At 43.8% G+C, this 13,174-nt stretch overlaps 1 protein-coding gene across 1 annotated transcript in view; it reads left to right on the forward strand.

Annotated features, from left to right (window-relative positions):
- Positions 1-13,174, forward strand: part of Sse (extra spindle pole bodies like 1, separase) — a 100,958-nt gene that overhangs the window by 74,893 nt on the left and 12,891 nt on the right. Inside the window, exons 20-23 of the mRNA XM_075693045.1 lie at positions 1,612-1,760; positions 4,944-5,089; positions 8,026-8,145; positions 12,633-12,800. Of these exons, the coding sequence (XP_075549160.1) occupies positions 1,612-1,760; positions 4,944-5,089; positions 8,026-8,145; positions 12,633-12,800 (583 nt within the window). The remainder of the gene's footprint in view (positions 1-1,611; positions 1,761-4,943; positions 5,090-8,025; positions 8,146-12,632; positions 12,801-13,174) is intronic.

Raw genomic sequence — 13,174 nt, forward strand, 5'->3', positions numbered from 1 at the left:
GTCGTGAATGACGCCTTGGTCCATTGGCTGCAAGATCGATGTGGTGTTCAGAGCAAGAAATACCATCCTGATAGCTTTCAGGTGTGGGATGTCACGATGCGCCGGGCAATTATCAACGAGTACATTCCTGCTTGTAGCTGCAAACTTGTGGTCAACCTGCCTAACGTAATCTTCAAATATTGCGCCGGTGACCCAGGCTTTCTTGTTGTGCCGGTCGATAAGCTCATCCCTTGGCGACAGCCGTGCATTTTTAAAGCAGCGAAGCTTTCCACTCTTTCCAACTACGAGTAGCGGCAGCTTGCCGCATATGTTCGTGCCGAACAGAACAGTAATTCTTTCCTTTCCCTTTTCTTATCAAGAACACCCTTGACCGCGGTATCCTTCGCTGCAAACGTTTTCATGGGCAGCATCTTGTAAAAAAGAGCTGCCTCGTACAGGTTGTACACATTGTCTGCGCCGTACTCGCTAAGTAACGGAGCCAACGTGTGTTTCTTCCAGTCGTCGACAACGCTCTCGTTTGCACTGCTGCTCTCACCACAGACGGCTACGAAGGTCAAATTATTGTGCTCTTTAAAACGGCTGAACCATCCATTGCTACACTTGAACTCTCCGTGCCCAAGTTGTAGAGCCAAGTTGTTGGCCTTCTCCCGCAGTATCGTTCCATTAATGGGAAGGTGGGCAGTGTTTGCTTTCTGCAGCTAGTGAAAACGAAGTAAAGCTGATTCCACATCCTGGTACATGGGAGCCCGTACTAGCGACCACTTTGAGGAATATGTCTTGCTGTAGGCCTCCAGTACCTTCAACTTGTTCTTCAATATTGTGGACAACATCGAGGGGGACACGCTGTGCCTTTTAGCCAACTCGGTCTTGGAACATGTGCTCTTACCTGCTTCTTGGATCAAGCAGAGCTTCTGCTGCAGCGTTAAAGTCTTATGCTTTGGATTCTTCGCTCACCGGCACTTCTGCAAAGTTCAGAAAAAAAAACAAAAACACCACGCTAGCTGCAACACCCCTATCCACCGCACACAAAAAAATGGCGCAGACCGGCGCTGCACGTACACGTGTCGCCGCAGGTGCAGAGAGATAATGGGCGAACGGTAGCCAGTGGCAGCGGCACAGTACACACGTTGACGCTGCGACTGCGGGGAGCATGCCTAGTGGGGGGCAAGAGCACGTGACAAAAACCGGTATGCCCGCTGCGTTGCAGTGAAGCACGTCTTCTCCTCTGCAGGCAGTCATTTCGGCAGTGTGCGGGGCGTACCATGGACTGATTTTTGTGCTAGCAGTACTATTGGTCGGTCGCTTCATCTATAAATAATCGCGAGTGCTATGTGGCGTTGCCTCGCGGCTCCAAATGGCCGTCGTTTCTTCGGGTTTGCGTGAAATGGGGATCAGGAATTGCGGCATAGCACCCCAAGTCTTCGAATTAACCGGGTTGGCCTAGGCCACCGGTTCGAACTATCCGTCAAATTTACATTGGAAAATACAGGGCCGCAGAAAGCCTTCGAATTAACTGGGATCTCGAATTAACCGAGTTCAAATTAATGGAGTTCAAATTTACTGTATTACATGTCCAAAAAGTCAAATTAACATTGTTTGCATTTTCCCCAGGAAGCAGAGAGCCACATCAGTATGTGACGCAGTGCAAGACTTCGAGTTCAGCAAAGAGGACATCATCAAGGCACAAGCTCTCAATTTCAGATTACTATCTGCACTCAAGACTGCGCAGCTCACTGAACTCTATGAGCTTCTGCCAGCTGGTGAGCAGTAGCCAGGCACTTGTGACACTGTTGTGATACTTTTGCGAAAGCTTGGCGATACTTTCCAGATGCTCGGCCATCTATGTTGGTACAGTAAAATGTTATCATATCAGATGAGCATTCAAAGCAATAACTTATCAGTTACAGCCAGCACTCCCTCTATAGAACTAGCACAAAAATTGGCACAATTTTGTTACCGTACTATATGCAGAAATGTAAGCAGTACTAACAATAGAATGCAGCACTAACAGGTATAAAGTGTAATGTCTCTTCAATTGACCTTTCATTTTTAAAGAGAAAATTAAGTTGAGCCATATTAATAAAGTAGTCCTTTACAATACTAAAAAGCAACAGTTACCACGAGAAGAGGCTTAGTAAGCCAAAAAGGATGCGAAAATGGGTGGTGACACCACGTCAAAGTTTCAATGACACAGTGTATTTTGACTGTGTCCTGTTGGGTCTAGTTAACTTTCATGAGTAAAAATGGGTTACATTGTATGCAAAGACCCAAATACTGAACTTGGTAAGTTTCAAGAACATTTATGTTGTGGCCCGGAATATGGAAAAATACCTTGAAATCTGTGACAGCACATTGACGAACCGTAGCTGGTGCTCTGGCAGGGAATCTTAAATATGGAAGTCTAGCCTTCATTTCCTCTTCCAGTAATCAGCCTTACTGAGATCAAACTTGAATGAATTATATATCCGTCTAAACTGATTGAGTGCTTCTCTTTAGTGTTCCTTTAAGCTGTTCCATGGACATACATGCCAACCCCTTCGAATTTTCCGCAATGTTTACGAATTTAAGCTTACAGTAAAACCTCGTTGATACATTTTGGAAAAAAACCACGAGAAAAAAACGTACTAACCGGGAAAACATACGATCCGAAGTAAATAAATATTTGACAGGCTCAACTATTGTTGACATCTACGATCCGCGCGAAGCGTCGCACCGATCGTTGTGGCACGAGATGCCGACGCGCGTCGAGCTGGTGGTGCTCCAGCGCCCCGAGACGTGTTTTGTTGCTTTCCTATTGCATGGTGTTTTAAGAGGGCAACGAGAAACCGAACTGAAATCGAGCTGGTGGGCGACACCGGATGCCGCTGAAGTTAAATGGGATACCCTCATCGTACCGCCTGCAGCAGGGAATGGTGGCGCGTTTAGACTATCGCTTCCTAAAAGCATGCAGTATGCTCCCTATGGCATCACGCACCACACGCTGTAAAACTGATAGGTGAAGATGCTTATCAAAATAGTTTGGTGGCGATAGCTGTAAATGTGGAGTGCAGAGGCCCGACTGGAGATTTGCTGGTACCGGGGTAATAAACTGCGCACCATCGTTTTCACGAGATGGGCAGCTATGTACCCTTCTCAATCGCACGCGCCTAACAAAAAGAGTGCCGTACACTATCAATGGCACTTCGCACCATGCGCTGTGAAACAGATAGGCAAAGATGCTTATCGCAATAGGATTTGTGGTGATAAATGTGAATGCCACATGCAAGTACCCCGGAGAAGATTTGTTGGTTCCGAAATGAGAAACTGAGTGGAGTGCGTGCTGGCATTTTCACGTGAGATGGGCGGGCAATTATCGCAGTGAAGCTGCCGCTGCGGACAGCTATATATTGTTCTCGTTCGAACATTATCTTGTTTACGTGGGTTCTAGCAGCCGGAAAACTTATCATACGATCGCAGTTTGGCGACGTACTGAGCGTTGGTGCCGAAAAATTGTTTTCCTGGAACGTATGAACCGGTAAAAAATGAGCGTAACTCTATTGGGTCATTTTTTGTGTTCTCAGTTGCGAGCGTTGACGCTGGGAAAATGTAATGGGAACATATCAACAAGGTTCTACTGTATTTTGCAATTTTACGAATGTTGCATAAACTTTTCCAAACTAGTTCCGTTCCCCAAAAAGTTTCGGTAGTCATGCCCCAAAACTTCCATACTCTTCTGACGTTGAAAAGATGCAAAAAGGGTTCTTGCCTCGAGCATGTTTCTGCAGAAAGTTCCCGAAGAAGGCTAAATTGGTAGCACCAAGGTTGCCAGAAAAGTTGGAGATACAAAAACGTGTTGCTTGTCAGTACTTGATGTGCAGGAATTCAAACGAGTTTGTTGCTCTTGTGTGCTACATCTCTAAAGGTAAATCACCTTCATTGGAGTCTGCTTGTGTCCATAAAAAAACCATGTGCTCAGGGCTGGCTTTTAAAAATCGATGCTATCCCACCATCAGTGTTGTGTCCGAGATTTTCACAAATTTGAAAGTTCAGGCAGGTATGCACGCTTTGGCCAGGACACATTCCATTGACGATTAAGTTATTAAAACTTGTATAACTGTGTAAGTTATATCCTACATATTTGAAAGCCTCATGCAAAATTGTGTGACCAGCTAAACTATTACTGCACTGTATCTGATAATTCACTTAATCAGTGTTCCATTTAAGTGCTTTAAAGAGTGCTGACATGAGTTTTTTTTTAATTTTCACTTGCTTGCATTATATGAAAGTCGAAGCACTCTATAAACCTTATAGAAGATGATGCAAAGTGCCAGAGCACCTTAAATAATTTACCATAACTTGTTCCTATGGACTAGTACCTAGTTTCAGTATCCAAGACCATGGCCACTGGATAAAAAAAAAGTTGGTGCATGCGGCAGGCCGGGGGCACATTTTCTTTTATTTACCCAGCGGCCGTGCCAGGACATAGGTGCATCATGATGTTGCATTAGTGGCTACCTCCATTTGTCATCATTGTAGCTGCCACACACGAGTGCAGGCAGGAAAAATGCATGCAGCACATTTTTTTTTTTTTTAATGGGCAACACCATCACATTTACCTTTACTACTCCATGTCTGCAAATTCTGCTGTCATAGGCATTTCAAGACAACTTTAGTATTGAATTAAAATATCTTACGTTTCCCAGCCTTCACAATTGCTAAGCGTCATCCTTCTACATGCAATCTAAGAAGCATTTAGGCGAGTTCCTACGACTTCTGAAATGTGTTAGGTACTTGTTTAAATATCTACACCTTTCAAAGAGAATCTTTGTGGGAGCATTCCCTGTGCACTACCTTAGGATCGCCACTTCAGTAAAAAGTTAAACTAAGCGTGCTGTCGACTGCTGTTGCGTTTGCACTAGTGTCATTAAGCTTAAGAGTTCATTCATTACCTTCGCTTCTTTCAGACTGGACCGTGGTGCAAGTGACGGCAGCAGAGTCTGCTGCAAAAGGTCCTGGCGGTGTCACCCTGACACCCGATTTGTTCATCTGCCAGTGTCGAAAGGGAAAGGCTCCAATCATGGTCAAGCTCAGTGGCTCTTCAGATCAGCAGGTAATATGGCTGGTTGTGAGTGCAACGCAGTGTAAGCAGGAGGGTATGCATTAGTTAAATCTTCATGTCCATGGAACACCATATATTTTTAATCTCTAAATAACAAAGTGTGTTTGTTCACAATTGCAACAGAACAAAATTTCACTTGTAAGTTTACTCCAGCTGCCACAAAGGAACACCCGGAGAAATTGAAACTACTGCAGCTGCCAGTGGTCAAATAATGGAATTACATGCAGTTGTTTGTGAATGCACCTTTCAAATCGCCCACCGTAGAGAGTGGCCGCCAAAGTGGAGAACTGTCTTCTCCAGCAGTAGCAAATTTAGCTGGTCATGGCCTCAGAAATTTGTCACCAGACCTTAAAGGTCATAAACCGGCGAGTTCGAGTGTCAATCAGAGGCGCTAGAGGGCATATGTGTCGACGCGCCTTATGCATTGTATCATGCACGTATCAGGCAGTGTAGTACTAAATGTAGTACGCTTGAAGACAAGGGTTATGTGCTACAGGACAACACATATGAATGTAGACTGAGGAAAGCTGTTTAGCTGCCTGTATCAGCATCATGACTTTCATACAAGCTCACCTAGAACTCTCGTACTAATGTCTATGCAAATTCCTGTAGTCATGCTTCAACCAGCATGCGAATCATGGGAAGTACAAGCATTGTTTCGATACAGCTGGTTGCTTTGAGTGCAACGTGGCTGTGGCTGCCTTTAAGAGACCCTGAAACAACTTTGACGATATTGTACAAACATACTGAGTCGTTGGGGCAGGTCCTTCTAAACATCAAGTGCTGCATTTAAGTGCTCTGTGTATAGTGTATAATTTATTATAAGGGCTTAAAATGTGCACCACTACCGATTGCAGCAGTGCGGCTCCCCTGAGTGTTCAGCCGCCCTATTACAATCTACATAGTACAATTGACGTCAATTGGGCGAGCTATCCGACAGGCTGCCCAGGTTACATCTTCAATCATTTTTACAACTTTATGGTGAACAAATGTTCTTCATAATAGTTGATATGTTGGTTAACTTGTTTCTAAAAAAAAAATTAACAGAAAGAGAGTACACATCAATTTATCCCTACACTCGAGCACTTCCGGCACACAGCAAGTGTAATCTGCTTGTGTTATAACGTGCTCATTGTTGATGCGAGCAACAATGCAGTCAGTGTTCATTTCGAGGTTTCTTTTTGCGAGGGCCATGAATTGCCCTTGTTGCATTGTGGGCTGCAAACCTAACGATTGGCAACATGTGAAGCTGCATCATGGTTCCTCTGCAAGGCAACAGACGATCAGAGTGGCTGCATAGAATTGGGCTGTCGACATCCAATCAGGATCAGGATCTATGCATTTGTGGCTATCACTTCATGCTAGAGTACTACTACCACAATAGTTTTAGCGTGTCCAGCATTCCACTAAACACAGGCAGACTGGATTGGACTGGGCTAGCAACTACCATGAGCACGCATGTCAAGTTGGGTCTATGTGCTCACATGTGGGTTGACTGCTTCAAACTGTGCGAATCTGTGTGCATGCACACTAAACTCGCATATTCTATGCAATGAGGGTGCCTTCCTGTGGCTAATTGGCCAGATCTTCACCCATGCTTTCGTACTTTCCACACACTGCATTTGTTGTTCCCTCTGTTTGCATAGCATTAATCATTTCAACTGGTCCAGTCGACCAGGTCGGACCTTGTACCAATAAACATGGCACATGTCAAGGCACCAACCACGGCCGGGTCATTCACCGAACGTACTGATAGTAGGAAAATCGATAATATGAGTCAATATGAGAAATCAAATACATATTAGATATTCCGTTTGCAAATTCAATTATTCAAACGTTCACTATTCGATTCGAGATTGAACATTCAATATTGGAGGCACACCCCTAATAATTTTTGTTGGTTGGATTATATGCCATCTTCGTGTGGTCTCAAGAAAGTCATATTATCGGGGTTTCACTCTACTGCATTTCGCTAGTGCCAGCCCAAATGCAGCTACAGTAGATTTCCATTAATTCAACTTCGGTCGGGATCAAGTTACACCAAAGATTGAATTAACCGAACACGCTGGCCAGTGCTTACACATTTCTTGGGCCTAAACTTTCGTTATTTCAATCCTAAAATTGGCCATTGCCAGATAATTTGAATGTGACTAGTCGACATGCATGTGCGTGATCCCTATGGTGACCCTAATAGCAGCCCCTTTAGTGGCAGCATGACTTGGCGGAGCTTAGGGGACAGTGAATGCATTCAATACACCTCCTGCTGGAAACGCCTATTTACGGCCTGCCCTAGCAAGATTTTTAAGCAATAGCAGTAACTCAAGATGTCTTTTGGGTATTCGCCCAACTCCAACACATGCCTTCTTTCTTTTAAAGAAAAGTGGGTTGAAAATTGCCTGTGCAGAGCTAACCAGATACAAAACCAATAACCTGTTCGCGGCGTTTGTATGCTTTACCTCACAACATGGCGGTATTGCGGCGAAGCGGACTTAAGAAAACCGGTTGCCTTTGGACTCATGCTCATTTTTCTTGCTAAAGAATCGAGTGCGCTTTATAGTTCTACTTTGATTTAGAAGCTTTAATGCCGTTTCTATGTAATTTTTCTGCTTTGGACGCACACAAAATGGACGCACATTTGATTTGGGGGCATGTTAGAATCAGGCAAATAGTATTGCCAAATGAATCACCGGTGTGCTCTGGAGTTTCTTCTGCGTCTTGTTTAATTCGGCCCGCGGGATAATTTTGTGAACTTAAGCGATCCTGTCAAGGTCGAATCAACGGAAATCAACTGTCGCATAGAACTACCGCTAAAAAAAATAAAGAAAATACTGGAACTGCACTATCTGATAACTGCAGGTATGGCAAGCCACTGTCTTCAAGTGACTTTTCTGTGTAGTCAGTGTTATTAACTAGTTGTCTATTTTCAGTTCCACACTGTCCTGTTCAAAGAATTCAAGAAAATCTTGGATGAAAGCAGAGCCACCATGAAAATGACAGAGCCACCTGTGTTTTGGTCTGTGCGACGTGCCTTGGACAAGCGAATGAAGGTAGACCTATTATGCTCCTGCAAGTGTTTTTTTGGCATCAGCTTCAACAAAATGTAATCAGCACAGCAGAAAAGCTATATTTCTGCAGCTTCGCTGTAGCTTAATTATGAAGCTGCTTGCACAGTAGCATTATTACATTCTACTTGTATAGAGTCACTCACTCATAGGGGGAACTAGTCATTAGTACTTAGTTCAATATAACTTTGTCATTTCTTCTACCGTATACGAAAAATGTGACCATAATTGCACCAAACATAAATGTCTAATTGTTACAATACCTAATCTGCAGACAATTATTGCTTATTTAAGCTGCTGTGAATTCTTGTGAACATACTAAGCCTTTACAAAAAGCTTTGAAGCCATTTCCTAGGTATGACAGATGCTAATGAAAGTTTGCTCCTGATTATCGAAAGTTAAAAAAGAGTAGCGAGATTTGTGGGAGCTTTAGCAACAGTTGCAGCCGGGTAGACATTTGAACGAGTTGGTAAGGTTCTATGGTGAAGTAGGGGAGTCCAATCAACACATACGAAGCCAAAGAAAAGGACAATAAAACGCTTGTATTCTTGTGTTCGACACAAGAGTTTAGTTGTCATTTTCTTTGGCTTCATACGCGTTGATTGAGCTCCCCTACTTCATCATAGAGCTGCAGCCAGCCATGCAGTGGCTTCAAAACTTTTGATCCTCCCAGAAGCTGGCAACGTGCAGTGTACTGTAAACATAAATTCAAATGTGAACAAGTCGGACACAACAAGGATGGATGCATTGCATTTCTAGGCTTGCCCGCATTTGTAATAGTGCTTCCAAAAACAAGGTTTCAAAATGTGTTTTTGAAACTATGTCGTGCTTAAAGACCAGCTACAGAGTGAAGCAAGCCATGCTCTTATGTATAATTATGCATAACTTTTTTTTTGCCATGTTTTAGAGGGGCCCTCAACCACTCTCTGTCGAATTCGAGAAATGCATTTGCAGTTAAAATAGAAACACCATTTAAGAAAAACTTTGCTGCAAAAAGCACTTCAATGCATTCAACAGAAGCAGAGTTATTGACAATCAAACATTCCGTTCATGGTGCTTCTGCTGCTTCTTCAATGACTTGCACTGTGAAAGCTACGGCAGTGTGGGGCATGCCCGCAATGCTCCGCCAGCGAACGTCACTGTAGCTTGCAGTTCAGATTTTATTTTCGATTTTCACATAGGTGCCACTACTTTCGATTTCAGTGCCTACGACGCGCAAGACACAGTTGTCCTCAGCGAGCCATAGTGCGCTCAGTCAGCGGACTTGTTGCGACACCCCGCAGCGGCCGCGGTATCTATGCTACGTAGCAGACTCCAGCTATATGCAAGTGTAGTGTGCATGCGCAGTGTTTGCTTTGTGAACGACAAGGCTTGAGTGCACACACACTCCCATATGCTCCAATCTGGCCGTGCTATGTGGTGTGGACCAGCTTTGGGGTCCAGCACCAGCTTGGCCAACGGATAGCAGCCACATCTAACTAGCGCATTTTGAAGCACTATCAATTGCAAAGAAACACAGTAAATGCTGCCAAGGCGTCTAATCAGGAGCATCCTGGAGTGAATGAGCGCTGGCAAGCGTGTGTGTGGTCTGACCTCCAAGTTTCGTGTCACTCAAGGCTAGTTGAGTGTTCAAAACTAGTTGAAATTAGCAAGACTCGACAGCTACAATGCTGATACGCAAGTTGGCCTAAGGGAAATTCCTACGCGGGTGGTTGCGGCCGAGCGTCAGCAGATGAGTCAACTTCTCCTGGAAGTATCTGATTATTACCAAAATTCAAAAGCAGATTTTCGGTTACATCGCACTGTTTATTAAACTGTGTCAAGAAATATACACAGTAACAGTAGGAAGAGGCACACTGATCCAAACACCCTTCTTGATTGATGTCAGCTATTGGTCAATAGCAGCCGCATATGGGAACCTGCTATATTACAATATAAGCATCCAGAAAAGAGCGAGGAGTAGTCTTCTGTTGAAAAGACTGCATTTGAGGAAAAGGTGACTTTGTGCTCCACTTGTGAGCTCCACGCTCCGTGCACGACTGCAAAATTTGGCTGAGATGTTCACAGCAGTTCATGCTATCCGCAGACTATTTTTTCATCAAGCTCAAAGTGTGGTTCAGTTTTATATAGAATAGAATTTATAGACAGGAAAGACAGAGAGGTCGACCTTAGCTAGTGTGCTCTAGTCTGCTACTCTGCACTGGGGAAGAGGGAAGGGGAGTGAAAGTACTGGGATGGATGATGATGATAAGAGAAGTGGTGAGTGCTTATGTATATGGGACAGTTGCCTTGCTAGAGCCGCTCGTTGAGCTTGGTGTCCTGCAGAAACTTCAACAACACTTTAGTTGCGTGCATTGAAGTTGCAGTGTCAGGCCATGAGCCGAAGATAGCTTCCTCCGACAGTGGTTGCTTGCCAACGCTGGCTAGGAAACTTTCCAACGTCCGTCGCTCCAGCATATATGCTGGACAATCGCACAGTATGTGTTCCGTTTTTTCAAGCATCTGGCAGTGTTCACAATCAGGGCTGCTTGACTGGCCGATGAGATGCGCGTAGCGGCTGGTGGAAGCAACACCCAGCCAAATCCTGTGCAGTAATGACGTTTTGCTCCGTAACCTTTGGGGGCAAACAGAGTTTACTGGCTGGGTCGAAACATTTAATTTAAGGACCCCTTTAATTTAGGCTGATGATAGCTTCTCAGAAGACCAGCTTGCCTGCGTCCGCACTTTTGAAACATGCTGTCATCTGTCAATTTCTGTTTTCATGCACCAGTGAAAGTACAGTATAGTATCTGTACCTAGATGCAATACTGTACTGCATCTAGGTACAGGTGCAGCCACTGCTAGTAGGAACATCGGAGTCATGGCATCGTTCCGCAGAGAGCCCCACCACTGGTGCCTCATGAGCTCTTGCAGCGCAGGTGCAATGAAAGCAATTGGCGAAAAGCCTGGCGAGTCGTCTGCTATGGTGAGTCGTCTGCCAAGGCTCCATGAAGTGATGCCACGAGCTCCCGTGTTTCTGCTAGCAGTGGCTGTGCCTGTACATTGTTTAAATGGGTCAAATTTCCAATGTATATGGTTACTTCACCGAGCTGCTGATAAGTGGCTATAACTGCAGGGGTCATGTTTTGAGCTGGTCAGCTTCAGGGATATCAGTTTGCTAACCAATGAAAGTGGTGGATGTGATAAAAGGAAGTTGCTGGCAAGCATTGTTGTCACCAGCATTATTCTCATCTCATATAGTTATACTGCACATTAAGAGCATCTACAGTGGAACTGCCTCAATGTTAGGGAATCATGCCCAACGTTGCATTGGGGCATCATATTGCACATTACAATTTGCCAAAATGAAAAGTGTCACTGAGGGCAGTCAACTGAGTAAGAACGGTCTGTATTGTAACTGCAGCATTGCAGTGACAGCTGTTACGATCCCTTCTTTTTACGCATCAACGATAGTGTGGCTGGTATATCACTGCTATTAGTTGGTTGACTCCCAGCTAACTTTTGAAGAACATGTTTCAAGCATCGTTAGTGCATCCTACAGAAAGTTCTTTTATCAAGAATGACAAAAATGTTTATGAATCACAACTGTGTTTGTTCTCTTGTATTCTTCTTTTGTTCACTAGAAGTTAGTTTAGTTTTGTTGTATGTAACTGTATTAATTTGACCAATGTTGCAAAAATTGAATGTTTTAAGTGAGGTTTCATCCGTATCCTGTACGATCGACTTCTGGGACGTCATGTATTTTATGCCTATGAGCATGTACTGTGCATGTTTAATATTAGACCCCTAGAAATAAGGTGAAAATATTGTGATTACTTATTCTTGTATAAACTAATTTACAGCCACTTCTCCTGTCTGCAGTTACTGTCAGCTGTAACATTCTGCGTGCCTCGCCCAAACTTGCTTAATTCTTGCATTTTCTACTTGAGTTCCTCGTGCACCTCTAATGATATAACACGTTTTGTAACACAAAATACCTTGTGTCATAGTCTTGATATATTCAGCTCTACTATTTGCTCATATCTGACTTCTTTGATTAAACTTTTTGTAGCATTTTGTACCATTGTTCTGTGAGATTTTCTGTTTTGTTTTTCGGTTTTATGTTCTTGGTGTAACACATGTACATCGATACCAAGACATAACACTGTTCTTGGGCACTTTCAGAACATAAATAAATGAAATAAATAAATGAAATAAAATAAAATGTTGCAGTAGAAAAAAGTCAGGCCAAAGAACAGTGGTAACAGCTGTTCAAAAGTGTTTGCTGGAACATTTCAGTTGCTGCACTATTTTGGCCCAAAATGGCTGTCCAGATAGTGCCATGCCATTGTCATCGGTCGTCATCAAGACAACTGTCACTGTTTTGGGTGGCATCTGAAGCTTTCCTTTCAACGGCTATCTTCTGTTTATTGTAAACGCATTTGTGTTTCTGCCGTGTTGCATAACAAAGCCTTTTGCTTCATGCTCAACAGGACGTGCTGGAGAGCATGGAGAATGTTTGGATGGGCTGCTGGAAAGGAATCTTTCATGGCAAAATTGTTGATGCTGGCACGTACAAGGACCTGAGGGACTCTGTAGTCCAGGTGGTTTCCAAGGCGACCAAGCACAAGTTGGAGTGCTCCAACAGCCGGCTGCTTGAAGTGAGCTTACAGACGTTGTTGCTGTCTTTGGTTCTCCTGTTTTTAAATTGCAGGTTTGTTTCCTGGCCATAGTCACTTGTGTACTTAGATTTATATATATGTTAAAGAACCCCAGGCGATCAAAATTTATTGGGAGCCTTCCACTGCAATGTATCCCGCAGCCACAGGGTTGCTTTGGGATATCAAATGCAATCAATCAATCAACCAAACAATCAATCAATCAGTTGTTCAGGTTGCTTCTTGTCTTTTGTGCTGGCGGTAGCTGGGAAAACTACAAGAATCTGCAAACACCTGTGAGGTAGTATAGAAATTTACGAGAAAACTGATTAAACAGCAGTGACACTGTGCTACCCTCAGGGAACTTGAACTGAGCA

This window comes from Dermacentor variabilis, chromosome 5, assembly GCF_050947875.1.
Source record: "Dermacentor variabilis isolate Ectoservices chromosome 5, ASM5094787v1, whole genome shotgun sequence".
NCBI lineage: Eukaryota > Metazoa > Arthropoda > Arachnida > Ixodida > Ixodidae > Dermacentor > Dermacentor variabilis.